Source organism: Eschrichtius robustus, chromosome 7, assembly GCF_028021215.1.
Source record: "Eschrichtius robustus isolate mEscRob2 chromosome 7, mEscRob2.pri, whole genome shotgun sequence".
Lineage (NCBI taxonomy): Eukaryota > Metazoa > Chordata > Mammalia > Artiodactyla > Eschrichtiidae > Eschrichtius > Eschrichtius robustus.
The window spans coordinates 113,677,410-113,703,010 of record NC_090830.1 but is presented as its reverse complement, the minus strand read 5'-3'; the positions used below and the strand labels follow the sequence as shown (position 1 = coordinate 113,703,010).

The window sequence follows — 25,601 nt, the reverse complement described above, 5'->3', positions numbered from 1 at the left end:
GACAGTCGGGTTACTTGAAGCTGGGAAGGTATGCAATTAAAGAGGAAAAAAGGGAAAGACAGAAAAAATAACTAAAGCAAGCTTAGTCAGTGAAGGCAGCTTACAAGCACAGGGGTTTCTACAAGCTGTTCCCCTGTCTGTTGCGCTGAAAGACAAGCTCAAGAATTCCTCTGAGCTAGCCATCAGCTTTCATTAACTCTATGGGGTACGGTTTCACAAGAAGATGAGCAGATGTTTGGTAATTAGGTGTTTGCCCTGCCATATAGATGGTGCCGCTTAGATAAAATTTACCTCTGGGAATAACTCTTTCTCTGGGAAAAATCCCCAATTTAAATTCTTGTAGTTAGTTAAGGGAGGAGCAGTAGTTCCTCTCAAACCCACAGGGTCTCTATTGCCTTTAGCTCAAAATAACCCACATGCCAAAGTAGCACATCTTGGGGAGGTCTGTTCTGAACCCTACACTTGTAACTTAACCTCCCTGAGCCTCAGTCTCAACCTCTGTGAAATGGGGACAATAACACCTACCCCATGGCGTTGTATGAGGATCCCATGAGGTGATGCGTGTGGAGTGCTGGCATAGGGCCTGACCCAGGGGAAGCCCCGGTCAGTGCCAGTTCTTGTCAGTCACACAGAGGCACACAGACACAAAGACTACTCACATGGTTACGTAAGAGGATGAGGCCAGTACTGAACTCAAGTTCCGCTGCTCGCCACTCAAAAGGCCAATACTAGGGGGACAAGTGTTGGTGGGAAAGGTACATCTGCTTGATTCAGCAGTCTTCATCTGGCGGGGGTCGGCTTCCTGTAAAAAGAACTTAGGAACCTGTGTCAGGCCTTTATCTGTGTCTTCAGGGAACTGGGAGTTCGGTGCCTCTGCTCTGTGGCTGGTCTGTCATCTAAACTGTTACCAGTTTCCCAGCACAACAGCTAGTCTTTGTTTTTACATCTTCATGTTTCCTAACCATTAACTCTTGAGCCAGCCTTCTGAGTCTCAGGGGAGGCCTGGGAGACTAAAGCTTTGCTACAAACAAGAGGCAGGTGGAGGACATGGGTTGGGTTGGAGCGGGGCGGGTGTGGGGGAGGTCTGTCCCAGGAAGGCCCCGCAGGACCCTGCTTGGTTACAGTTACACTCACACACCGCAGAGCCACAAACACTGAAGCCCAAAGCCACAGCAAGTTCACACACAAATACACACAGAGGCACACAGATCTGAGGGTCCCAGGCAGCTGCCCTGTCCAGGCTCTTGCTCAGCCTCAGCCCCAACCTCACCCTCTCGCCCCAGACAGAAGCCATCTGGCTGGAGCTGGGTCTGACCCACTCTTCTGAGAGAGCTGGCGACATCAAAGGGAGCCCTTTAAGCCCCTTTCCACCTTGCTATGCTGGTGGAGAGGTCCCAGCCTTGGCTCCTGCAGACACTCTGGAGTCCCCAGCCCCAGGCAAGAAACCCTACCGCCCCCTCCTTTATTTTTTGATCTGGCGGAGTAGAGGTAGGAGGTAGAGCCAGGAAAGGATTTTTCATCTGTAATCCACAAGGACACAGACACACCCACCGAGACACAAGCAGACAGGACATAAAAGCACCTGTATTATGCTTATAGGCCACAGATCTCTGCCTGGCAGGGAGGGGACCCAGCACCCTCTCAGATACAAATCCACTGACTCTAAATTCGGGGCTTTTTACTTTATTCATTTAGCACTATCTCCACCACCATCCCCATCCCCACTGTGACCACTATCACCACCATCATCACGATTATTACTGCGATCACCACCACCACCAGCAACAACAGCATTGCCGTCACCACTATCACCATCATATCTGCCATCACCACCACCATCACCACCATTAGCACCATCCCCACCACCACCATTATCACCCTATTATAGCCACCACCACCACTGCCATCACTACATCGTCATACCATCCTTGTCTGAACAGACAGAGGAGCCCTCTTGGATCCTGACACAGCATGGAGGAAAGACCCAATGAGAAGGGCAGAAGGAGGGCGGCATGCTTCCTAGGAGCCCAGGGGACAAGGTCCAGAAGCTCAGGCCTCTGCAGCAGCCCTAGTTTCTCCCAAACGTCAACCCTGCTGGAGACAGTGTCTTCCCGGCCGTGTCTGAGCCTCCTTCCCTGCCCTCCTCCCAACCGACAGAGAACTGGTCCCCATCAGGCATGGTCCTCATGGTTTCCCAGTGCCAGAGCCAGCCATGGAGAGAGAGAAACCCAGCAGGGACGGGGCAGGGAGGGGCGGCACCCTGGCTGCACCCACGGGATTGGCCAACCTGTGCCCTCTCGGCCAGCACCTGACTTAGAAGGTTCCTCAACGAGACAGTGGCCTCAGCCTCCGCCCTGAGCTCTGCCCATCTCAGCCATGAGGCAGGCACCCAGTGGGCAGAGTGGGCCTCAGGGGCCATCCTGAGGCAGCGGTGAGCTGGGAGGAGGCCAGCAGGCCCCGTGGGGGGCGCCATGGACAAGTTCCAGATGATCTTCCGGTTCCTGCAGTCCAACCAGGAGCCCTTCATGAACGGCATCTGCAGCATCATGGCCCCGGCCAGCGCCCAGATGTACTCCGCCTTCGACTTCAACTGCCCCTGCCTGCCGGGCTACAACGTGGCCTACAGTGCCGGCGTTCTGCTGGCGCCACCTCTGGTGCCCTTTCCGCTCGGTCTGGTCATGAACAACAACGTGTCCATGCTGGCTGAAGAGTGGAAGCGGCCACCGGGCCGCGGGGCCAAGGACCCCGCCGTGCTGCGCTACACGTTCTGCTCCATGGCTCAGTGCGCCCTCATCGCACCCGTCGTCTGGGTGGCCGTCACACTGCTGGATGGCAAGTGCTTCCTCTGTGCCTTCTGCACTGCCGTGCCCGTGACCATGCTGGGCAACGGCAGCCTGGCCCCCGGCCTGCCCCCGCCCAAGCTCGCCCGCCTGCTGGCCCGCGTGCCCTGCCCCGAGATCTATGACGGCGACTGGCTGCTGGCCCACGAGGTGGCCGTGCCCTACCTGCGCTGCATCTCGCAGGTAAGGGGCCAGATGGCCTTGGGCTGGGTCTCCCCTCACAGACCGGGTCCCTCGGAAAGGACCCCATCCCCCATTTCGAAATGGGGCTTCCTCAGGACATGGTCATGTTTCCCCAAATAGATGTGGGCCCCCAGCCAGGGCTGGGTCTCCCTCCTCAGACGGAGCTCCATGGGGCAGGGGTATATTTCCCCAAAGGAAGCCAGGGCCTCCGAAGGCAGAACCATGTGTCTGCCCTCAGGTCAGTGCCACCTGCAGAAGGAGCACCGTGCCCTGTGCTGAGGTCCCCAGAGGGGACCCATCTGCTCAGCCAGCCCCTCATCCTCCACCCTGAGCTCCAGTTTGGAAATCTGGGGGAATTTGCATCCATTTCCCCTTCCAGGCCGGGGCAGTGGTGAGGCCAGTGTGTGGCCGGGCCATTTGGGTACATTTCCCTGGCAAATGTCCCCAGCTGGCGCTCCCTGCTCAGGGAGTGGGAGCTGAGGGGCCGGTGCCCCTGGGAGGGAGGCCTGAGTGAGGGGGACACACTGTTGGGATGTGCCCCAAAGGAAGGGATGGAGGACCCACTGATGGGGAAATCTAGAGCTCAGGTCCCTCAGCCTCGCTCCCACGCGCTCTGCCCCTCTGGACCCTCACCCGTCTGAGCCCCTCAGACCTCCTCTGCAGTTATTGTGCGTGGGGAGGAAGACCCAGGCAGGGACCCAGGCTGTCAGGGAGGGGACAGGGGGCTGGGCCTGCCCTGCAAGCCTGGAGAAACATGCACATTCTGCTCCCGCGAATCCAGACACCCCCGCTCCCCCTCCAGCCTGGACTCTCCCCTGTGGGCTTGCATCGCCACCAGGCACCCATGTGAACCTCACGCTCCGAGCGTACAATCTGAACTCTGCTTCCCTCCGAGCCTGCACCTCCTCTCCTGTGGGTACTTGTCCATCATCCCGGGCCTCGGGGCCTGGGGCAGCTGTCCCTCCACCTGACCTTTAAACCATCAACTCATAAACTAAAAGGGCCCCCAGAGGGCAGGCTGCCTGGCTTATAGACATGTTTCATTTGGCCTTCAGGGGTTGAATTCAAAATTCAATTTTAGAATTAGTTGGCATCATCTAAAACCCAGAAATTTTCACATGAAAATGAGATTTTCCAGCTTTACTTGAAACTTCAGGAGATTCAGCCGAGCAGGGCCCACATTTCCTCATCCAGCACATGCTCTGCAGCTCCCCACCTGAGGACTACTCTGCCATAACCCACTGACCCCGCTACAGGCATTTGGTTTGCCCTGCTTCCCCATCCTGATCTGGCCGAATGCTTCTCTGTGCAACTGGGGTTGACCCTGAAGCTCAAACTGGGGGAGCAGCCTTCCCCACAGTGAGTTACTGGAAGAACAGAACTAGCACCCAAGCATCCGGGGCTCTTCAGCATGGAGTTTGAGCAATTGTCCAGTTTGTCTCTGTGACCCCTGAGCCCAGCTCAGAGCCCACACAGAGGAGGCGCTGACTGAGTGCTGCTGCCTGATAGGCAGACAGTAGCAGGAGCCGGAGAAGAGATACAGGACTCAGAGGAGGAAACGTCACTATGGGAGGTCAAAGAAGGCTTCCTGAAGGAAGAGGCATGGTTATTGAGGGCTGGTTGGCCTAATAAGAGTGGCTAACAGTTACTGAACACTAACTAGGTACCAGGCACTGTGCTAAGTTTATTATCACATTTAGTCCTCAGAACAACCCAATGGGATAGGTACTATCAACAGCCCCATTTTGCAGGTGGGAGATACTTTGCTCCTAGCCAACTGTTAAGGACAGGCATACTTCATTTTATTGCACTTCACTTTATTAGGCTTTGTAGACATTGAATTTTTCACAAGTTGAAGTTTCATGGCAACCCTGCATTGAGCAAGTCTATTGGCGCCATTTTTCCAACAGCTTTTGCTCACTTCATGTCTCTTGTGTCGCATTTTGTTAATTCTCATAATATTTCAAATTGTTCATTATTATATTTGTTATGGTGATCTGTGATCAATGATCTTTGATGTTACTACTATAACTCACTGAAGGCTCAAATGATGGTTAGCATTTTGTAGCAATAAAGTATTTTTTAATTCAGGTATGTATATTGTTTTTTATACATAATGCTATTGCACACTTAATAGACTACAGTATAGTGTAGACATAACTTTTATATGCATTGGGCAACCAAAAACTTCGTGTGACTCACTTTATTGCAATACTTGCTTTATTGTAATGGCCTGGAGCAGAACCCACCATATCTCTGGGATACGCCTGTAGTGGAGACAGGCAAACCCATGCAGCTTATTTCCAGGGTCTGCCCAGCTAACTCCTGTGTACTGAGTGCCAGGCCTACATACAGGGCATTTTACTCACGTGGTCTCATTTCCATGAGATGGGTACGTATATGCCCATTTTACAGAACAGGAAGTGGAGGCCAAGAGGCGCTCTTTGTTGTCAGTGCTCTTTTCCCTAAAGGCCCTGACATGGAGTGTGCTTTGGGGGATTGGACAGGTTTGGGAGGCTAGAGGGCAGTGCCCGGCTGACTCTCTCTTCTCTCCCCTGCAGGCACTGGGCTGGTCCTTCGTGCTGCTGACCACACTGCTGGCATTCGTCGTGCGCTCTGTGCGGCCCTGCTTCACTCAGGCCACCTTCCTCAAAAGCAAGTACTGGTCCCACTACATCGACACTGAGCACAAGCTCTTCGATGAGACATGCACGGAGCACGCCAAGGCCTCTGCCAAGGTCTGTATCCAGCAGTTCTTCAAGGCCATGATCCATGACCTGGAGCTGGGTCACGGCCATGGGGCGTTGGCTGCAGTCCCTGCTGGCTCGGCTGCCCCCACTGCCACAGACGGTGCCAACGAGAAGAGGGAGAAGCCGCGCGGCATCACCGAGCAAGGCACCATGAACGGGCTGCTCACGCGCTGGTACGAGTGCAAGCCGCCCCTGAGGCTGAGCCAGGAGGAGCCACTGGTGGGCAATGGCTGGGCTGGGGGCGGGTCCCGGCCTTCACGCAAGGAGGTGGCCACCTACTTCAGCAAAGTGTGAGCCGCAGCCAGGTGAAGAGGCAGGAATGCGGGTCTGAGGCCACAGCTCCTCAGACCCCCAAGCCAGATGGAGAAATGAAGGCTGCAAGTGCTGGCAGTAGGCCCCAGAGCACTCACCTCGTGCCCAGGCACTCACCTGCCCATTTGGGGCAGGAAATTTGGAGCTGGAAGGGGACCTCACTCCTCCAACTGCAACACTACCCTGGGTGGCCCTGGAGCAATAGGGCCATGAGCAGTGTTAGTCAGAAGGGTTCAGAACTGGCTTGGGGGGGACAAGCTCCTACCTGCCCAGCCCCTCCCAGGCCACTCCACCCCTGGTTCACTATCTCCTTTCAGGTCCTACGAGCATCCTTGCCCCAGCATCCACTCAACTGTAATTTTTTAGGATCTGTGTTCCCTTATGCTCAAGGCTCAGGGAGTGGGAGGGTGTCCAGCCATCTCATGAAGCAGGAATCCTCTGATTTTGGCCAATCTCCTGAGTGAGGCTGAACGGGCCAAGGTGGGCCATAATGACATGACACAGCCTCATGTGGTCACAGGTGATAAGATGCCAGAAGCTACGTACACTCAGGAGAAGCCAGGGTGTGTCTCACCGTGGAGTTCTCCCAACGTCATCAAGGTGGACTGCACATTTACTTACCACTGGGCACGAAAGGCCCCCTGTCTTCGTCTGTTTGAATTGCTATAACAAATACGGCAGGCTGGGTAGCTTATAAACAACAGAGACCTCTCTCACAATTCTGGAGACTGGAAGTCCAAGATCATGACGCTGCCATGGTCATGTTCTGATGGAGGCCCTCACTGGTTGGTAGCCAGTACCTCCTCACTGTGTCCTCACGTGGCAGAAGGGGCTGGGGGCTCTCTGGAGCCTCTTTTATAAGGCATCAATCCCATGCCTTAAGCACCTCAAAGTCCCCACTCCCTAATACCATCACCTTTGGGGGTCAAGATTCAACATATGAATTTGGGGGGACACATTCAGACCATAGCACATCCCATGGAGATGTCCTTGGAGACTGCCCTGACACATCCCTCACATCAGGAATCAGACCATCCCCAGAGCTTGAGCATTTAGAAAAAGAAGCTGATGCCTTCCCATTTTCTCAGAGACTAGCCCCCCACCCTGGGGGAGGGGGGTCTAAAGTGCTGAGAGGCTCTGCCCTGAGGTGGGGATGAGGGTAGAGGGGTGGGAGGGGAGCTGCCTAGGGTGGAAACAGCTCAGACTCCAGAGTGAGAGACAACTGGGTCAAATGCTGGATCCACCACTTACAAACTGTGTCCCTTGGGTCAGTTGCTTCATTTTTCTGTGCCTCAGTTTCCTCATCTGTACAGTGGGGATGAGGCACCTACTTCATGGGCTTGTGTGAGCATTAAATAGGTCAGGTGTGTAAAGTGCATGGCATGTGGTACGCACTCAGTTTCTGGCGGATAATGTATCAATTTCCAAACCTGAGGCCTTCTCCTCCTCCTCCTCCTCCTCCTGGACGTAGGGGGAGGGGACGTAAGGAACTGGAGCTACCTTTGTCAAGGGGGAAGCTAAGGGCCGAGAAGATGAGCTTCTTGCCGCCCCCCACCCCCCAGACATCTTTGAGACTAAGTCCCACTCATCTAAGAATTCATTTTGATCTTGATCCCTATAACATTGTGTTAATAATTTCCATTCTTCCTTAGGCATCCTTCCCTCTAGTCCCACTTCTGAGACCCAGTCTCCCTCCCTTTAATTATTTGGGAAGAGGGCGAGACCTGGAAGCCAACGTGGGCTGGAGGGCTCCTCCAGGAGGTGGGACTTGCTCTAGGCGAAGAGTCAGATGAGTAAAGAGCAGGGGTGTGTTGGCAGCTGCGGGGTGGTGGGCTCCAGTGGGAAAAGCCAGCCCAGAGGTATCGGGAGGTACAAAATATGAAGAAAAGAGTAAAGTTTTGCGTCGGACAGACCTGGGTTCAAATACTAGGGCTGTAGGACCTGTAGTTACCCAATCCCTCTGACCCCCAGTTGTCTGTCTATAAGACGGATGTTACAAAGACCTGCTTTTTAGGGTTATAGTGAGGTTAAAGGATGACTTTTGAGGAAGAATTGGGAACTTTATTTGGCACATGGTAGGACGTGAAAAAATAAACACTGGTCCTTTTCTCTTCATTCCTGCATGTGAACAAGCCCAGCTCAGGGAGGCCAGCATGTCACTCAGCAGTTCCATGCTCCCAGAACCACAAGCAGTGCAGAGCAGACAGGGGTCTGGGGGAGGGGGGCGTCTCTCCCTTGATCCTGGGGGTCATCTAGACTGTCCTTGGACAGGGCTCTCCCTTTCAGAATTCCCGACCCATGGCTTTTCAGCCTCAGCTTGCATACTCCCTAGACGGGAAGCTCATTATCATTTTCTAGGACAGGCTGGGCAGCTCTGATTGTTACAAAGGGCTTCCTTGAGAAACCTGCCTCCTCATAATTTCCACCTACCAGTCAGAGCTCTACCCACAGAGCCTTAGAAAATCCCCAGAGCCCAGAATTTTCTCGTCAGTGCTCCTGAGATTTGAAGCAGCACCTGGGGAGCTAGCTGAAGTACAGACAGAAGAGCCAGCAGGGGGAGGGTTTGCTCAGAGAGGGGCAGGACGGCTCTGAGGGAGAAGGGCCAGAACAGGGGAGGGGTACCCCTGGCTTTGCGCACCCCGCTAGGAGGCAGCGTCAGTCTGGTGGCACCTCTCCCCTAACCCTGCTTGGGACTCGGTTCCGGCAGCTTCTGTCAGTGGGGGTCAAGCAGGGGATGCTCCCGAAACCGGCCTGGAGGGCAGGCCCGGGCCGGATCTGGCTGAGGCCCCCTGCCTGGCCCGGAACTGGTCCCACTGGCGTGGAGCCTCAGAAGGCAGGCGAGCCGCCCAGGCCCCTCCACTTCCTCTCCTCTCCCCGCGCCGCCCCCCCACCCCCCCACTGCCTGGCGCCCGCCCGGAGGCGGTTTTTCCACTGGCTGGCGTGAACCATCCATCCCACGGGTTCTGCCTCTTTTCTGGAGTTAAACTTTTCTGAAGACTCCACCAGCCCCAGGCCCTGCTAGTCTCTCCGGAGCAGAAGCAAAGCGGGAGGGAGCCCGCCGAGGGCACGGGCTGGCCCATGCCCGGGAGCTCCAACGTCCTCAGGTCACTTGGAGAGCCCAGCTCCGTGGAGGCCAAGGCCACCAGTGCCCGCAGCTGACCCCAGGTAAGGAAGGGGAACATGGCAGGGCCCCTCTGAGGCTGCCCAGAGGGATTGTCCCGGGGAGCCAGGCCCCTCGCTGAGGCCCCCAGTCCCCAGCCACCTGTTTCCTGTCCTGACTGTTGCTGGTGGAGGTCCCATCCCGGGCCTGGGGGCCAGGGGCAGTAGTCTCAGAAGATAGCCTGTTCCCTCCTCTGCTCACCACCCACCAGTGTTCAGGCATCTTGTACCCCACTTGGGTGGTTTCTGAACCCAGGGGAGCATATTAGGAGCCCTGAAGCCAAGAGGGGAAAAGGAAGAGGGAGAGGGGGCTGGCTTTAACCCGTTCATCCCCAGCAATATCACAAACTCTCTTTCCCGAGGAGTTAGGCTGGAGCCCCTGGGCCCCCAGGCAGTGAGTTAGGGAAGTCAGGTCTCCTCCTCCTCCTGGAAACCAGCCCATCTGGCCTCCTCGTGGCCACCCAGCTCTGCACCAGCCCATCTGGCCGCCTTGGCAGTGATTAGGAGGGGTGGTGGTCTAGAGAGGAGGCGTAGAAGGAAATATGGGCAGGTCTCCCCACCTTTGTTTGCTTCATCCCTCCACTCCCCAGCTGCCTCTGGCCTGAGGACTTTTTTCATTCCCGGGATGGAGAGAAGAACATGGGGCCACACCCTGGCCTGTGTGGGTGGAGCCTGGGAAGGGAGTTGGGGCAGAACATGGCTGGAGCCCGAGGCCATGGCCACTTCCTGGCAGGCTGCCAGCGCATCTGCTGCCCAGACCAAGGCAAAGCAGGCTCGAGAGAGGGTGGTGGGTATGGCCAAGCCTTAGCCTTCATCAAGCCTTCCTGTTGCTGGCCGGCTGGGCGGTCCCCAGGCCTAGGGACCTCGGTGGAACAGAGCTGCTGGATAAGGAAAGGGGGTAACGGGTGGGGAAGGGGAGGTTTGCCAGGGCTCTTGCGGATGGGCGCAGAGCAATGTCAGTAGGAAACCAGGAAAATAGAGGGCTCACTTAGCTTGACCCACCCTTGTCCACTTCCCAGGCCTCCTTACGTCATGTTCAAAAGTCCTGTCCAGGCACCTCCATATTTGAATAGCTTTGAGCAGAGCACTTTATCCTCTTGAGGCCTTAGTCTCCTCATCTTTGCCAGAAGGACAATCATCCCCCATCTGCCTCGCCTCTGGGAGGCACCCTCAGGACTGGACAGGGTGAGATGGAGGGTTTCACATATAGGGCAACTATCAGGCACTGTTTCTTCCCTTTCGTTTTCCTCCAGCATTCCTAAGAGGAGAGCAAGGACCAGATGACTTATCCTCTTTCCACAGATGAGGACACTGAGGTCCAGAGAAAGGTCATTAAGTGTGCTGAGAGCCAGCATCTCCTAAACCAGTCCAGAGCCTGAGGTCTCCAACATGAATAGGTTCTTATGAACTCCAGGGCTGCTGCACCAGGCTCACCACTGACTGGAGGCCCCTTCCTCCACCCCCCCACCCCCCCATATCACAGGGTCAAGTCCAAGTCCCTTATCCACCAGGATACCTACTCCGGCTTTTATACCCATGGGCTAGACACCTTGAGGACACACCCTCCAAATAGTCCTAGGTCCCCCAGCACATTAGCAGTACCTGGAATCCCAAAGGGAAAGCCAGTCAACAGCCCACAGTCCCCAATGCCACAGGGCCAGTCCTAGTCCCCACCTCAAGGGAAGCTTGTGGTGATGACAAGAACCTAAGTGTCTGAGGCAGATAGAGCTGAGCTTGAATCTCAGCTCTGCCATTCATATGCGAGCCTGGTAAGCACTCACCCCAAGGAAGCCTCCACCTTCCCTACGTGCACTGGGATATCAGAGCTCAGTACAGGATCTTGACGATGGGCAATGAGGGACGTAAAGCGCCCGACATAGTAAGAGCTCAGTGAACAGTGGCTATTCTCACTCCACCCAGGCCCTGGGGCTCCCCGAGTCTCCTTCCTTTCTCACCAGCCTGACCACACAAGATCCTCTCGGTCCCTGTTTTTAGAGGCAAATACTGATCACTCATCTACAGTCCCACAGGAAGCACCAGGCCAGCCACTGCAGGGGATCAAATGGCAAGACTGTGCCCTGCCTTCAGGGGCCCGTAGCCTGTGAGCTTTCCTAGTCCCACCAGGAGCCACTGTCCCAGTGTCCTCCTGCCTCCACCCTTGCCATTGGTCCCCCAGCTGACCCGTCACCATGGCAGCCCTGATCGCAGAGAACTTCCGCTTCCTATCACTCTTCTTCAAGAGCAAGGATGTGATGATTTTCAACGGGCTGGTGGCACTGGGCACGGTGGGCAGCCAGGAGCTGTTCAGTGTGGTGGCTTTCCACTGCCCTTGCTCACCAGCCCGAAACTACCTGTATGGGCTGACAGCCATCGGTGTGCCCGCCCTGGTGCTCTTCCTCATCGGCGTCATCCTCAACAACCACACCTGGAACCTGGTTGCCGAGTGCCAGTACCGGAGGACCAAAAACTGCTCGGCCGCCCCCAACTTCCTCCTTCTAAGCTCCATTGTGGGCCGTGCAGCCGTGGCCCCCATCACCTGGTCTGTCATCTCTCTGCTGCGCGGTGAGGCCTATGTCTGTGCTCTCAGCGAATTCGTGGACCCCTCTTCGCTCACAGCTGGGGAAGACAGTTTCCCACTGGGCCAGGCCACAGAAATCCTGGCCAGGTTCCCGTGTGGGGAGGGCCCTGCCCACCTGTCAGATTCCCGGGAAGAGGTCAGCCGCAGGCTCAAGTACGAGTCCCAGGTAAGCCTGTGCCAAGGGAAGCTCCTCTTCTTTCTCTCCTACATGGTGGCTGGTGGGGAGGTGCCGGGATGACCCAGTATTAACGCTGGAGTCAGTCCTCAGGGGCTGAGCTCTCCAGGAAGTCACTAGATTATCAGCGTCAAGGCATCAGAGTTGGGTAACTATGCGTCAGCGCTTGGTGAGGCAAGGGTGAATGCCATCCCCAATAAGAGAGATTTAAACATTGAAGGAACGTTCTTCTTGCTCAGACCAAGCCTTGATCCCAGTCACAGATTAAGCCCTTCGCTCCAACCAGATTGAGCACGAACCCCTGCCGTCTTATGAAACGTTTGCTGTCGACCGTGAGCTGATGGTGGAGTGTGGCTGGCTCGAGGGATGAGCATATGCTCCTATCCCAGGAAAGGCCCCTGCCCAGCACTGAGTCAGCCGCAGGCACTGCTGACAGGAGGCGAGTCCCTTGGGACAGGAAAGGGTGTCCAGTCGGGAGGCAGCAGCTGCCGCCCTGATCCTAGTCTCAGCCTTGGCTTAGTTCTGAAGGAGTGGAGTTGGTCAGGGAGAGAGGGCAAGGGCAGAGACCTGGGCAGAAGCAGAAAAACAGGCCTCCTTACGTCAATGAGTTCAAAAGTCCTGACCAGGCACCTCCATATTTGAATAGCACCTCCATATTTGAATATTTGAATGAAGTATTCACTTAAGAGAAGCAGGGCATGAGGGAGAGATGGGAAAGAGCAAAGATTTTCTAAAGGGCTCCTCTTGGGTACAGAAGAAACACAAGTAGAAGCAGGGCTGGAGACAGCACCAAAGGAGATGGAAGGTGGTAGACAGAGAGAAATAAAATGTATTTGATGATGCTCAAATGCTCACAGCTCTCTGTACAGGCTTAAATGGGGAAACAAAGATGACCTTGACTGTCTTAGCCCTCAACAGGCTCATAGCCAAGAGAGACAAGCACATGGGTAATTTCAAAACAAGGCAGAGAATGATGATATAAGAGGAACCAGGCCATGAGGACTCAGGGAAGGCAAAATTGCTCCCAGAAGGGATTTTTGAAGGCTTCCTGGAAGTGGTATGTGGGCTGAGCCTGGTAGATTGAGCTGGATTTTGGTGGGCTCAGATGATGTGGAGGGGGCCCTTGGGGCTGCAGGAATGGCAGCTGAAATTGCAGGAGGCTAAGTCTAAGTACAGAGACGGCGTGAGCTCAAGGGAGTGAGGGCAGAGAGGAGGAATTACAGTCAGAAGGGCCTGCCGCCCTCAGAGGAGCAGAAAATGCGGCCAGGGAAGTGACAGCTCTCAGGGGGTTGTGACGTCAGGTTCAGCCCAGCCCACATGCTCTGACCAGCTCCCGCTACTTCTTACTGGGGCGCTGGCGGTCCAGACAGCTCCTTGCCTGCCCTCAACCCTGCCCCTTCTCTGGCCAGCTCTTCGGGTGGCTGCTCATCGGTGTGGTGGCCATCCTGGTGTTCCTGACCAAGTGCCTCAAGCACTACTGCTCACCACTCAGCTACCACCAGGAGGCCTACTGGGCGCAGTACCGGGCCAACGAGGACCAGCTCTTCCAGCGCACAGCCGAGATGCACTCAAGGGTGCTGGCTGCCAACAACGTGCACCGCTTCTTCGGCTTCGTGGCACTCAACGAGGATGACGAGAAGCTGGTTGCCAAGTTCCCGGTGGAAGGCACACAGCCACGGCCACAGTGGAACGCCATCACCGGCGTCTATTTGTACCGCGAGAACCAGGGCCTTCCACTCTACAGCCGCCTGCACAAGTGGGCCCAGGGTCTGGCGGGCAACGGCACGGCCCAAGACAACATAGAGATGGCCCCGCTCGCCTCCTAAGGGTCCTGTTCCCACACTCTTTGCCAATGACACTACCTGGTCCCAAACAAAACCCCATGGTCTGTTCACATCAGCATCAGAGGGGAATTTTTTTTTTTAGGGGGTGGGGTGGGGCGCTTTGTGGGATCTTAGTTCCCCAACCAGGGACTAAACCTGCACCCTCGGCAGTGAAAGTGTGGAGTCCCAACTACCTGACTGCTAGGGAATTCCCCAGAGGGGATTTTTTTTTTTTTTTTAACCATAGCTTTTGGGGGAAACAGGCCAGGAAAAAGGAACACAAAGTAAAACTGGGGAACAGATGTGAGAGCTAGTAGACAACATGGTCAGCTCTGGCAGGAAGGCTCTCAGACCTGAAGAAATTCCTTCTCCTGTTGCCACCAGCCACATGGTCAACAGCTTTGGAGAAAAGACCCTTTCCCAGAACTGGTCCTTAATTAACCATGATGTGGATGACCTTCGACTGGTAGGACCCAGTCCCACCGGTCTGGGAAGGCCCGGACAGCAGAGCCAGGTGACAATGAAACTCACCAGCAGGCTCCTTGTGCGGAACATTGTGTGTAAACTGCATATGGACACCTGGCCCGGTGCTGCTCAGCTGGGAAGCAGCCCCCAATGTACGCCTCTAGCTTTATTTTCTATAAATTTTTGATAAAGCTTTTCTTAGTATAAAGGACTAGCTTGGTGTCTGCACGATTGGATGGGCCATGCCACAGCCGGCTGGAGGTCATGGGGACAGGCCCAAATCCCATTCCTGGGGAGGGAAAAGGACAGAGACTCTGGGCAAGACTGAAATGGATGGAAGGGAAGCCTGGGGCACAGGGAGAGCCAGGTGTTCCCACACGCAGGAAGGCCCTGGCATTGATGATGTCTTAACTGGGTTCAGTTTTCTGATTTGATCTGGGAAACAGATGGAACCTGGCCTTTCTCAGAGGGGAGCTCAGCTAAAATTTCACGAGTCAGCAGATCCTGCCCTTGCACTCACTAGGGCAGTCTAGCTCTCGTAACCTAGAGCTAGTGACCAAGAACCAGGCCAAGCCCTGCTCCGCCTCCCTCCCATGCCCGCCCCTGCCTGAGCCCCTCCACCACCCCTAAAATCTCTGATGTTCTCTCCCTTGTCCCTGTCCTGCTTTCTGGCATATGACTCAGTCACTTCCCACGGAAAAGCTCTCCAGCTCTCAGGACATTTAAAGCTCTGCCCAAGAAAACTTTAATTCCCTTAAGACCAAGCCAAAAATGAACTGGCTTCAACAACTAGCTGGGTCTGTGCTGGCCTCGAGGAACTCTAGAACATACAGGATTATTACTTATCAAGGAGGAGGAGAGACAGTCTTTCTGGGAACTTTACAGGGAGGTGGGGGTATAGCGGGCCCATCATGTCCCCTCTCCCTCAGGACTCAAGGAACAACCAGCAAGTCATCAAGGCCCTCCGCCCAGCAAGCTCTCCTCAGGGGAGCTACAGGGAGCCAGAGAAACTGTGCAGCTCTCCCAAAGCCACACAGCATGTGGATCTACGTCCCAGCCTCACAGCCTCCACAAAGGGGCACGAGGTACTAGCTGAGCTGAGGCTGAGGGAATGCCCAGAGACTCTGCGATCTAGGAGAGCGACCCGCTTTCCGGACCCTGCTGACCCCCACTATCTGGACCAAGAGCCTGGCAGGGCCAAAGTGGGATCCTGACCACAGAGTCCCCGGGAGGCGGCCCTCCATTCCTGCTCCCCGGGGACCTCCCATGAAGGAGAGACTCTCAGCTTTTCTGGGAGCCCAGGAGCCTACTGCCTGCAACCACTGAGCAGCCCCAGAAAAGGAGAAAGATGAAATAAATTGGTTCTTAAAACAAGCAAAAAGGAATTATGAGAAATCTTAAATCCTTTTTTACCTTGACAGGATTACCCCAGGGATGCTGCAGAAAAAGCAACACTTAAACAGAGTCCTCAGGCAACACAGTTTCTCAACTGCCCAGGCGCCTGAGGGTCGCCTGGCTGGCCCACTGCCACCAGTGCCCTCGGAGCCAGCTGGCCACTAGTCCTCCCACATGGAGCTCTTAGCCTCCACGTATTCCAGGGCCTTCGCCTTTACCGCCTGCACGTCCTTCTCGGTGCCGTGTTGCTTCTCGTAGTCCAGGTAGCGCTTGAAGAAGAATTTCATTCGCTTGGGGGCCAGGCTCAGGTGAATGACCCGCTCGAAGATGTCCCTGGGAGGGAGAGCAGCCAGTGTCTGCCTCTTGGTCCCCGGCCACACGATTCCTAGCTAGCCTTCACCCACTTGCTCTACGGCTCTGGAGCCGGGCCCTCTGTTATCCAGCACTACCATTTCTACCTTTAATTTTATTCCCTTTATAAACTCCCATCATGTCTGTGGAGAGGGAGAACACCACCTTCACTTTCCAGAGGAACAGAGATGTTAAAGGACTTACTGGCCTGAAGTCACACAGTGAATCAGGACAAAGCTGATGGGATGGGGACAGGCAATGAGGTGTGGCTCTGTGAGGAAAGCTCTGCTTAAAACTCACTGATGGGCTTGGGTGAGGCATCAGTTCTTTCTGGACTGAAGTCCACCGGTCTCTAATCCTCCCTGCCCTGGGGGGATGCTGGCAGTTATCAGTGAGATCATGCCTATGAACATTCTCTACAATGAGAGCCAGGCTCAGCATTAATTATGAGGAAAACCCAAGTCTCCTGATTCCCAGGCCTGGGGCTAGCCTACCTCCCACCCAAGGTTCCAGCCAGACCAGAGGCTAGCTGCTGAGGCAGAAAAGAAACTGGAAACGTGAATGTCATAGGACATGTCATGTCAAAGCCGTTTTTCCAGACAGAGTAAGAGAACTGGGGTTCCGGGAGCTGCTGGAGGGCTAAAACTCCTCCAAGTGGCCAATGTTCCCAACCCCCCAACAGGCAATTAGGCCTCAGCCTGTCCTCCCCTCTCACCGGACTTCCTTCTGGCTGCCACGCTTGATGATCATGTCGATGTAGACCGACCAGACATCCGTGCGCTTAGGGTAGGTGCTCAGCGTGTTCTCGAAAATGGCTTTGGCGCGCTCTACATCCCCCAGCTGGAACTCAAGCTGGGCAAACTTGGCAATCACATCCACGTCTTCAGGGAGAGGACAACTCAGACACAGAAAGCAGACAGATTCCCTCATCACAACACACTACACTACAGGGACAGAGTCTGATGCCTGATTCCCTGCTCTTGGGTCCTAAGACGTAGGTGATGACAAGAGGGACAGTGGGGCGGGTTTAGGGCCAAATACACAGATGGGCACTGATCTATGACTCCCAAAAGCAGGCATCCTACTCTCTGGACCAAGAAGGGGGAATCAGGGGATGAGAGGTGGGCCGTGGGGCAGGCAGAGGCAAAAGAATTAGTGCTAATTCCTTTCTGTTCCTCTATCTTCGGAGTTTAGAATTTAAAATGCAACACGAGCTATGTTCATGAGCATACAATCAAGAGAGAGATAGCCACGTATGCTCCACAAGGCTTTCCTAACACCAGCCCTTGGATGAGGAGACCCCCAGCCCTCTGCCCGGATGGGAGACAGCCCACTGCGCCCTGGAATTGGGCCGGTGGGTGGGAACAAGCACTCACGCTCTTTCTTAGGTAGGCACTCAAGGGCTCGCTGCATCATGCGGTGACTGGCCCCAGCCTGGCCCCTCCGCAGAAGAAAGGAGCCATATTTGATCCACACAGCTTTCTCCTGCCTGAAACGTTTCAGCATCCGGTTGTAAAGTTCACCAGCTTCCTGTGGGAAAGACGACATAAGCTGAGGAGAGTGATTAAGACGGAGGGGGCAATGGCAGAGACAGGCAGCTACACTCGTGGGAAGCTAGACCTGGGCTCACAGACTCCATCAGTATCCAAGCCCAATGTCAGGTATGCAGGGCGGCGGGGGGGGGGGGGGGGGGGGGTGGGGGGGGGTGGGGAGAGGGCAGGCGCACAGGATGAGGAGAGCGCATGATGGGGAGTCTCCCTCCTAAGCCTGTGCCGTGAGGAGGTCCTAAGACTAGAAGAGAGAACGTGAGCATGACGAGGGTGAGGAGGAGAGATGAAAAAGGGCTACTGGGGTATGTCACCTCCTGTCGGTGACACCCGTTGGCATCCCAAGGGATAGACCCCGGGGTCTGCTGTCCCTTCCCTTCCCTCATCCGGGCCCCACATTCCCAAAGCGGAGGTGGGGGAAACGATTTCTCCCACCTGGAAGGTGAGCAAACCTGGGGCAGGACTGGGTCCAGATGCGGCTGTTCTCCCCGGAGACTTCCCGGCTGCCTCTGGGACTCCCAGGAGCTCGTTTCTAAGTGGCTGAGGTCCCCCTGGCAACCGGCCACCTGGCCCAGACTCCTACCTGGAATTTCTCTGACTTGGTGTAGATGTCAGCCAGATGGAGAAAGACCTTGAGAGGCTCGTTGTACTGCACGGCCCGCTCGAAGACCTTGGTCAGTGACCCCTGGGAGCCGTACATGTTTTCTAGGTTCAGCAGGGCCACCCACACGTTCAGCTTCTCCTGCTCCTCTCTGGAGGGAGAGCAGTCAGCACGTGAGCTCCATCATCTTGGCCCAACGAGCCCCCCACTGCCATCGGGGGACTGGAACTACATCCTCCTCCCCAGGCTCCACCCACGTCCTCAGTTCCCACCCCCAAGTGCAGGCCCCAAGAGGCCCTGTCCCCACTGCAGCTCACACAGAAGCAGGGACCCCGACCCCATGGCTGTGGGGTCTGGGGCTCCCCTGGTTTCTGCCTCCACTCTTGGGAAGGAAACCTACCAAATCTCAAACCGGCCTGAGGTCTGGACTGGAAGGAATCTGTGGTCTGACTCTCCCCCCAAACTAAGAGAATGATGCAAAGGAGCGCCATCCCTCTTCACTAGCCTTTGGGAAACCCGCTCTACCCTCCGCCTGGAAAATGGTCCCCGACAGCGTTTACGCCCAGGTGTGTGGAGAGGTGTTTTTCCCTCTTGTACTTCTGCTCCAAGTGGGGCACCTGACTGAGGGCCCATGCCTCGTGTAAATGTTACCCTTAGCTAGCTCGGTGAAGAGGACTATAAAATATAAATGAGCAGATCTATTTCACAGACGGCACATCTCTGAGAGAAAGCCTGTGAACCCACGGGCGCCCGGTGGCAGCCGCCCAAACTGCCGCCAGCCTGCCGAGGAGACACAGCCCCCCCCCCTGGAGAAAGACAGGGCCCCAAGGCAGGAGGGCGTAGCGAGACCTGAAGGAGATGGTCTTGAGCGCCCTCTCGGCCACGGCCCGGGCCTTCTCGATCTCCGTGGCCTGCAGGTGGAAGGCCATGTACTGCAGCCACAGGATGGAGCTGTTGGGGGAGCTCAGCACGAGTCGGTCAAAGTCATCTGCCGACTCTGGCTGCCGCCCGGGATCCATCAGCGCCTCCTCAATGCGGGACAGCTCTTTCTCTGCCTTCTGCTTCTCCAGCTCCCTTTCCTTCTTGCTTTTCTTCTTCTGCTGTGGAAGGCAGAACAAGTGAGTAATCTGCTCCTCAGCCCAGGGGAAGTCTGCGGTGGAAGTCAGGAGCTGGCAGGGCAGCCCCCGAGCTCCGCAAATACTCCCAGCCTGAAACGGCCCCACTCCTCGGAAAAGACACCCAGGGTAGGACAGAGCACGGAAGACCGGCGCCAAGGGTCCCTGCAGAAAGGACGAAGCCCTGGAAAATACGGCACCGTGGCTTGCTCTGGCTTCTCGTCCTCCTCGCTGTCGGAGCTCTCTCCGTGAGGTGGCAAGGCCGGGGTCAGAGTGTCCAGCTCCACATCCCAAACGAAGCCAGAAGACAGCTGCAGCCGGGGTGCTTCTGCCGGCCTGGTCTGCTTCTCCTGGAAGATCACAGGCGCATGTGAAAAAAGCACTGAGCCCAGGCTGCCCCTGTTCCGTAGTCCCTTTCCACCCGGAGAAGCAGGGACTCCCACGGTGCCCAGAGACCTTTTCTCTCCTCCCACGGCCAGGCTAGGCCCCGGTCCACTGGGGACACTTTTAGGAGTGACATGAAAGCTTCCTTTGTAAATAAGTAGATTTAAGTAATATTTTTAAAAAGCTACATAGGCAAACACATATAAACGTGCAGGCATAAAACAGCAGTAGAGCTAGGAGAGAGCTGTGACAGATGTTCTGAGGGTGGCAGGGATGTGACACCTGAAGTCTGGGAAGCTCTTCCACATCTGCCCTCAGTCCCAGGAGCGCTGTCCTCATTTCTCAGAGCAGGACACAGGCTCAGACAAACAAGTCTCCTTTCCTTTGCCCGTCCCCCCACCCCCACTAATTCAATTCCGCTCCAGCTAATAAACGACTAGAATTGACTTTCACAGCCCATTCAACAGGTAAAGCAGTGGCCCTGTTCTCAGGAGCTGATGACCAACTGAGGAAACTAGATGCCCCACCTCCTCACATTTTACAGAAAGTGAAGACAGGAGGGTGGTGCTGAGGACAGCCCAGCCCCCTGGCCGGGGAGCAGGGACTCCCTCCTGGGACGGCTCTTCCCCCACATCCGGCCGCCGCTCACCTGGGGCCGCACACCTGTCTCCTCCACCTCCTCTTCTCCTTCCCTGTAGTACACTTCCACACCGCTGTCATCCTCCTCGGATGGGGCAGCTCTCCTCTGCCTCTTGTTCCCGCTTTCCTGGGATGACAGGCGGGGACGATGCTGAGCCTGGCTTCTCCCCCCGAGCGCCCTCCGCGGCCCCGGGCGGTGCCCTCTCCCCACCCAAACTCAGCCTCTCTCGGTCCACGAGGCTGAGACGAGGTGGCTGCCAGGCGGATTCTGGAAGGCTCTCCTTTTCCTGTGAAGGAGGCCATCCTCCCCGAGGGCCCTACCTGCTCACTGCCAGACTCCAAGCACGGCCGCTTGCCCAGCTTCTTCGTCTGGGGCTTCCGGGGCTCTTTCTTCCCCTTGCTGGGCAGCTGTGCCCCCTCCTGCCCCTTCCCAATCCTCTTCTCTTTCTGTTTCTGATTCTTCCTCTCCTCCTTCTCTTCTTCTCCTTTGTGGTCTCTCTCCTCTGCCTCTGTTTCCCTCCCCTCTTGCTTCGGAAGTGGCAGTCCCAGGGAGGCAGAAAACACGTCCGGCTTTCCAGTGTCGTCGGCGGGGATTGACAGCTCTACCAGGTTCTCCTGGCGGTTCAGGCTACGACAGGGTGACCAGGCAAGCGGACCATGAGGACAGCATAAGGAGCACAATGGTCACAGCGAGCAGCCCGCAGTTTTTGGGCCCTGCCCCCACCTGCCTTGGAATCCGTGCAGTAATCTCAGGAATGATCTGCACAATTGCTTGGTAGAAAAATACAGAGGGCAGCTGTGCTATCCTTTCCTCCGTCCCCAAAGACGGGTGCCTGTGCAGAGGAAAGTCTCCACAATTGCCTTTAGGAGCTGAGGTAGAAGGCTCCACACAAAGGGAGCTCATCCATCGTTACTTACCATTGCCTAAGCCATTATGTTTATAGTTCACCTCTCCATCTCCACCCAGCGTTCCCAGAGAAAGAGGTGAGAAAGAGAGAAGAGCACCTACCTTAGGACCTTGGCTGTGAGCAGCTTGCCTTCGGGGAGATACCTGTCATAAGGGGCATTCTTGGACAGGCTGTACTGGGAGACATGTGGGTATTGGGCCAAACCTGTAACTGAGGGGCCGAGGCTGACAGGAGAGAGAGACAAGGGTCCTGTGGTCAGAAACACGGCAACAGAGTCCCCAGACAAGCCTAATGCCTCCACTCTCCCAGAGACTCAACTTGTGATGAGGATTTAGGACAGACATAAGGTTCCTGGCACTCAACAAAATAAAGAGGGCTTTGTAAACTGGAAAAATCATCAAGCGTAATGAAGACATAATTGAAAGATATTCTTTACCCCATATCAGAGCATCACAATGCACTCACAAGCTGCTAGAAAGACCAGAAGAAAATCAGGAAACATAATTACAGCAGGGAAGGTTGTAACATCTGGGGGTTCATGGAACATTTACAAATCATGACCATGGACATGCCATATTCTTTGTCAAAAAACCCAAACAAGAGTAATTCAAAACTTTTTTGAAAGTATAAAAAGACTTGGAATTTAAAACACTGGTGGGAACACAGACTCTCCTTCCTTCATGTTCCCTCCAGAGATGGTGACCAGGGAGAGCAGCGGGCCAATCAAGACAGGCCCCGGGGGCTTCCCTGGTGGCGCAGTGGTTGAGAGTCTGCCTGCTAATGCAGGGGACACGGGTTCGAGCCCTGGTCTGGGAGGATCCCACATGCCGCGGAGCAACTGGGCCCGTGAGCCACAACTACTGAGCCTGAGCGTCTGGAGCCTGTGCCCCACAACGGGAGGGGCCGCGATAGTGAGAGGCCCGCGCACCGCGATGAAGAGTGGCCCCTGCTTGCCGCAACTAGAGAAAGCCCTCGCATGAAACGAAGACCCAACACAGCTAAAAATAAATAAATAAATAAATAAAAATAAATTAAAAAAAAAAAAAAAAAAAGACAGGCCCCGGGAGAACACTCGGGGCTGGTCCACGTCCCTGGGCTCCACCTCACTCACCCTAAGAGCACACCGGACGGCTGGACAGACTTCACATAGCCCCTCAGGAGCTGCCCTTCCTCAATGTCCTGGATGGAGTTAATCTCAGGATCTGTTATTTTGCTTTTCGTCTCCGGGTTCGTCCTAAAGGAATAAAAGGCTTACTACACATGTACCTCTGACCCCATTTCCCGACCCTCACCCCCAAATCTCCTGTGATAATCACACTTTGTAAGAATACGACTCTGGACCTGTCAGTAGGACATCACCGTCAGAGCCCAGCCCTACCCTCTCCTGAACTCCTGTCAGCTGGGGACAGCTTTAATAGTAACAGGGAGAGGCTGAGCAAGCCAGAGGAGGTTAAACCTCATATATCCATTTCAAACCGTGACTTCAGGCCAATCCACTTCACGGCACACTTGTCCCTACTATGCAGCCCTCGGGGCTCCATCACCTCCCCTCACTAGGACCGCCATCTGGCAACTTTGAACACCACTATGGATGTTTGAACCATTCTTTGGGAAACAACAGCCTGAGCAGACAGGTTCTTCTACAATCTGAATGTCCTCAGCTTTTCTGGATGAAAAACGGGGCCGGGCATAAAGGGGGTGAGCAGAGAAGCAAGATGGGAGGCCCAAAGCTCTGTGTCAGATCCACGCAGCCTCTCCTCAGTCCTCTGGGGCTGGGGGGGAGTTCTCCCCCAATTCTTCCCCCAGCAACACAGACACTCACCTGGACGATCGCAGTGACAAAGTCAATACAGGGCCTGCAGTGGACAGGACATAACACCTGGAGTGAGAGCAAAAGAGAAGGAAACGCTGATGCCAGCACCTCAGGAGACGGGAGAGGGCCTCGGCTTCCTCTCCACAAGGCTGAGCAACAGGCGAGAGTGAGGGCTCTGTCCATCCTGCTGAAAACCTGCTGAGGGACTCAGGACAGGTCCCCTCTCTGGGCCTCAGTTTCCTAGTTCGTCAAGTAAAAATACCGCTACTTTCTCTCCTCACCCAAGAACGGTGCTGAGAGGAGGAAACAAGAGGATACATGCAAGCCCTCTGGAAGGCGCACAGAGCTGCGCGGTGAGTACTTAGGAGGTGAGACCAGCCCTGCATCAGGGGCTGGGAGGGTCTGGTCTCGTGGAGAGACAGACTCAGGACAGGAAACCATGACAGGGGACGGCCTGATACCACTGCCGACTCAGAGCAGCAGGTCAGAGGAGCCCATGAGGGAGGCCTGAGCAGGGGAGGCTTCGGGGAGGGAAACAGGGTTTACTCTTCAGGGTGGTTTCCAAACCCACCACGCAATGGTGGTGTCATTTATACCACCACGCAAGGTATAGAATCTTATCAGTAGAAAGGATCTCAGCAACAATATAGTCCAAATTCTCCCATGACAGGCGTGTGCCTTTTCTACCAGGGAATCACAGCCCTTAAAGCAGGAAAGGGCTTGAAGGGATCATCTATCTTTAGGCATTTAACTTATTATTCACATTGACAGATGAAGGAATTACAACTGAATGCTACTCATACATTTAACTACCATAACGTTATTTTTAAAAAATATTTTGCTAAAAAAAATCACACCTGTATTTTGTAAGCCTAAATAAGCAAAGCAGAGATGATCTTGGATTTCCTCTGACTCATTCTTTTTCTTCTCCTAGGCCCTGGGCATTTTTGTGCTGTTTAGCCCTGACAAGTGGTTGAGAATTTACGCAGGTGCTGGTGGCTAGGGAAGGACAATTACTACTTTCCGGTCTCTGCCTCCTGAAGGTGTCTGCTCCACTGTTGGATAACTGCTTGTCAGACAAGTCTGTATTGTATAAGGCTGAAATATGCCTCTCCATGCTAGTTTATTCAGGCTATAAAATGGTTTTAAAACTCTGAGGTAGGTTCATTTTTGTGCATCCAAAATAGTTCATAAAGCACCCCCCAACTGCAAAAGGTTACTGCCGTCCTCTTGCAGAGAACACATACAGATCAATTTTTTTTTAATTAAAAAGATGAATGGGTTCAATAGTAAAATGAGGAAGCAACTTGGCCAAGCAAAGCACAGAACAAATGTAAACAGCCAATAAACATGGAAAATGACCAGTAAGAGAAATTCAAATTAAAATGCGAGATCAATTTCAGCCTATTCAATGGCCAAGATTAAAAATTAAGAATATCCAGTGCTGACAGGGGTGTGAGGAATGAACAGTCATATTTATTGTTAATTGAGATAAAAATTAGCAAAGTCCTTTTGGAAGACAGTTTGGCAAAATGTATAACATTGTTTGACCCATCAATTTTACTCCTAGGAATTTATTTCACAGTTATACTTTCACTAGTATCCAAACATATGTGCAAAGATATTCACTTCAACATTATTGTCCATCAACAGAACTGTTTAAATAAACTGTGATTTTTTTTAAAAAACACATAATGCAATACTAAAAAAAAATGTTAAAAATAAGGTAAAAGAACAAGGCTGTTATTGTTCAATATACTAGCATAGGAAAAGAAAAAGTGTATGATAAACTGCCGTGAGAAAAAAGCAAGTTGCAGAATAGCACATAAAATGCAATTCTACTATTACGTACGAGCAAATTATACCTATATATGTTAGAGTCTTGAAAGATAGAGATCAAAGTATCTAATGGCAAAAAGTGGTGGAGAAAGAGAGGAGCAACAGCAATTTTCATTTTCCATTTTATATACTATTTTTTTCTGGTACAAAATCACACATCTATAATTAAAAGAAAAACAAAAACAAAAAAAACCCCACCAATCCCACAGAGAGCTGAAAAGAGGAAGAGAACTCAGCCTACCTGACAATCTTCTGCGGGGTGAAGTTTTCCAGGGGCGTCTCTGAGTAGGAGTCACTCACGTGAAAAATACTGACTCTTCCGATCTTCCCGAAGGGGAAGGAGACGGTCAGTCCCTCCTTGGGAAGCACCTTCACCACGCGGCCCATGGCCACTTCCCCTTTCTCGAGCTTGTGAGGACCTGGCAGGAGAATGAACCAGATTCAGGGAAGAGGAAATGAGCCAAGAAAGAAGCCGAGACACTGGCCAACCAGAGTCCAGGGAAGGTGGAGGCGTCCAGACTCGGGGGCTGTCTAGGCTGAGTGGACCTGAATGATCACACAGACCCAGATCACCATGCCATGTGGTCAAGAATGCCAGGGCCATGTGGTGAACAAGCCTTTCTGAGAGACCTAAGAAAAACAACTGTGTAGGTAAAGGTGACTCAGACACAAGCCACAGAGCAAAGCCCCGAGAGAAAAACTGTTCCAAGGACATAGCCACCAC

General features: G+C 54.2%; 3 protein-coding genes across 6 annotated transcripts in view; 2 read left to right on the top strand and 1 right to left on the bottom strand.

The window, feature by feature from the left end:
- The first annotated feature begins 2,471 nt into the window (after positions 1-2,471).
- On the top strand, positions 2,472-6,067 carry LOC137767782 (calcium homeostasis modulator protein 1-like). The gene is made up of 2 exons (XM_068549038.1): positions 2,472-3,023; positions 5,585-6,067. Exons 1-2 carry the CDS (start codon positions 2,472-2,474, stop codon positions 6,065-6,067), a joined length of 1,035 nt encoding a protein of 344 aa, XP_068405139.1.
- Positions 6,068-8,762: 2,695 nt separating this feature from the next.
- CALHM2 (calcium homeostasis modulator family member 2) lies at positions 8,763-15,666 on the top strand. 3 transcript variants are annotated; one of them, XM_068548498.1, is made up of 3 exons: positions 8,763-9,250; positions 10,498-11,988; positions 15,215-15,666. In XM_068548498.1, exons 2-3 carry the CDS (start codon positions 11,434-11,436, stop codon positions 15,497-15,499), a joined length of 840 nt encoding a protein of 279 aa, XP_068404599.1. In that variant the 5' UTR covers positions 8,763-9,250; positions 10,498-11,433; the 3' UTR covers positions 15,500-15,666. The 3 variants fall into 3 exon arrangements, with proteins under 3 accessions (XP_068404599.1, XP_068404598.1, XP_068404597.1); XM_068548497.1 differs by lacking the exon at positions 15,215-15,666 and adding an exon at positions 13,407-14,496 and having other exon boundaries at positions 8,778-9,250; positions 11,267-11,988; XM_068548496.1 differs by lacking the exon at positions 15,215-15,666 and adding an exon at positions 13,407-14,496 and having other exon boundaries at positions 8,778-9,250.
- A 4-nt stretch (positions 15,667-15,670) lies between these two features.
- The window catches only part of PDCD11 (programmed cell death 11), a 41,060-nt gene continuing 31,129 nt past the window's right edge, over positions 15,671-25,601 (bottom strand). Inside the window, exons 25-36 of one of the 2 annotated variants that reach the window (XM_068548494.1) lie at positions 25,119-25,296; positions 23,048-23,104; positions 22,337-22,459; positions 21,327-21,449; positions 20,639-20,945; positions 20,328-20,444; positions 19,495-19,644; positions 19,029-19,279; positions 18,162-18,330; positions 17,408-17,561; positions 16,747-16,912; positions 15,671-16,013 (exon numbers count right to left, since the gene is read on the bottom strand). In XM_068548494.1, the coding sequence (XP_068404595.1) occupies positions 15,842-16,013; positions 16,747-16,912; positions 17,408-17,561; positions 18,162-18,330; positions 19,029-19,279; positions 19,495-19,644; positions 20,328-20,444; positions 20,639-20,945; positions 21,327-21,449; positions 22,337-22,459; positions 23,048-23,104; positions 25,119-25,296 (1,967 nt within the window). In that variant the 3' untranslated portion in view covers positions 15,671-15,841. The remainder of the gene's footprint in view (positions 16,014-16,746; positions 16,913-17,407; positions 17,562-18,161; positions 18,331-19,028; positions 19,280-19,494; positions 19,645-20,327; positions 20,445-20,638; positions 20,946-21,326; positions 21,450-22,336; positions 22,460-23,047; positions 23,105-25,118; positions 25,297-25,601) is intronic. The other variant, XM_068548495.1, reaches the window with a different exon arrangement.

Coding starts and splice junctions, on each gene's coding strand:
- LOC137767782 (XM_068549038.1), top strand. CDS start 2,472: ATGGACAAGTTCCAGATGATCTTCCGGTTCCTGCAGTCCAACCAGGAG. Junction 3,024..5,584: donor ACCTGCGCTGCATCTCGCAG/GTAAGGGGCCAG, acceptor TCTCCCCTGCAG/GCACTGGGCTGGTCCTTCGT.
- CALHM2 (XM_068548497.1), top strand. CDS start 11,434: ATGGCAGCCCTGATCGCAGAGAACTTCCGCTTCCTATCACTCTTCTTC. Junction 11,989..13,406: donor GGCTCAAGTACGAGTCCCAG/GTAAGCCTGTGC, acceptor TTCTCTGGCCAG/CTCTTCGGGTGGCTGCTCAT.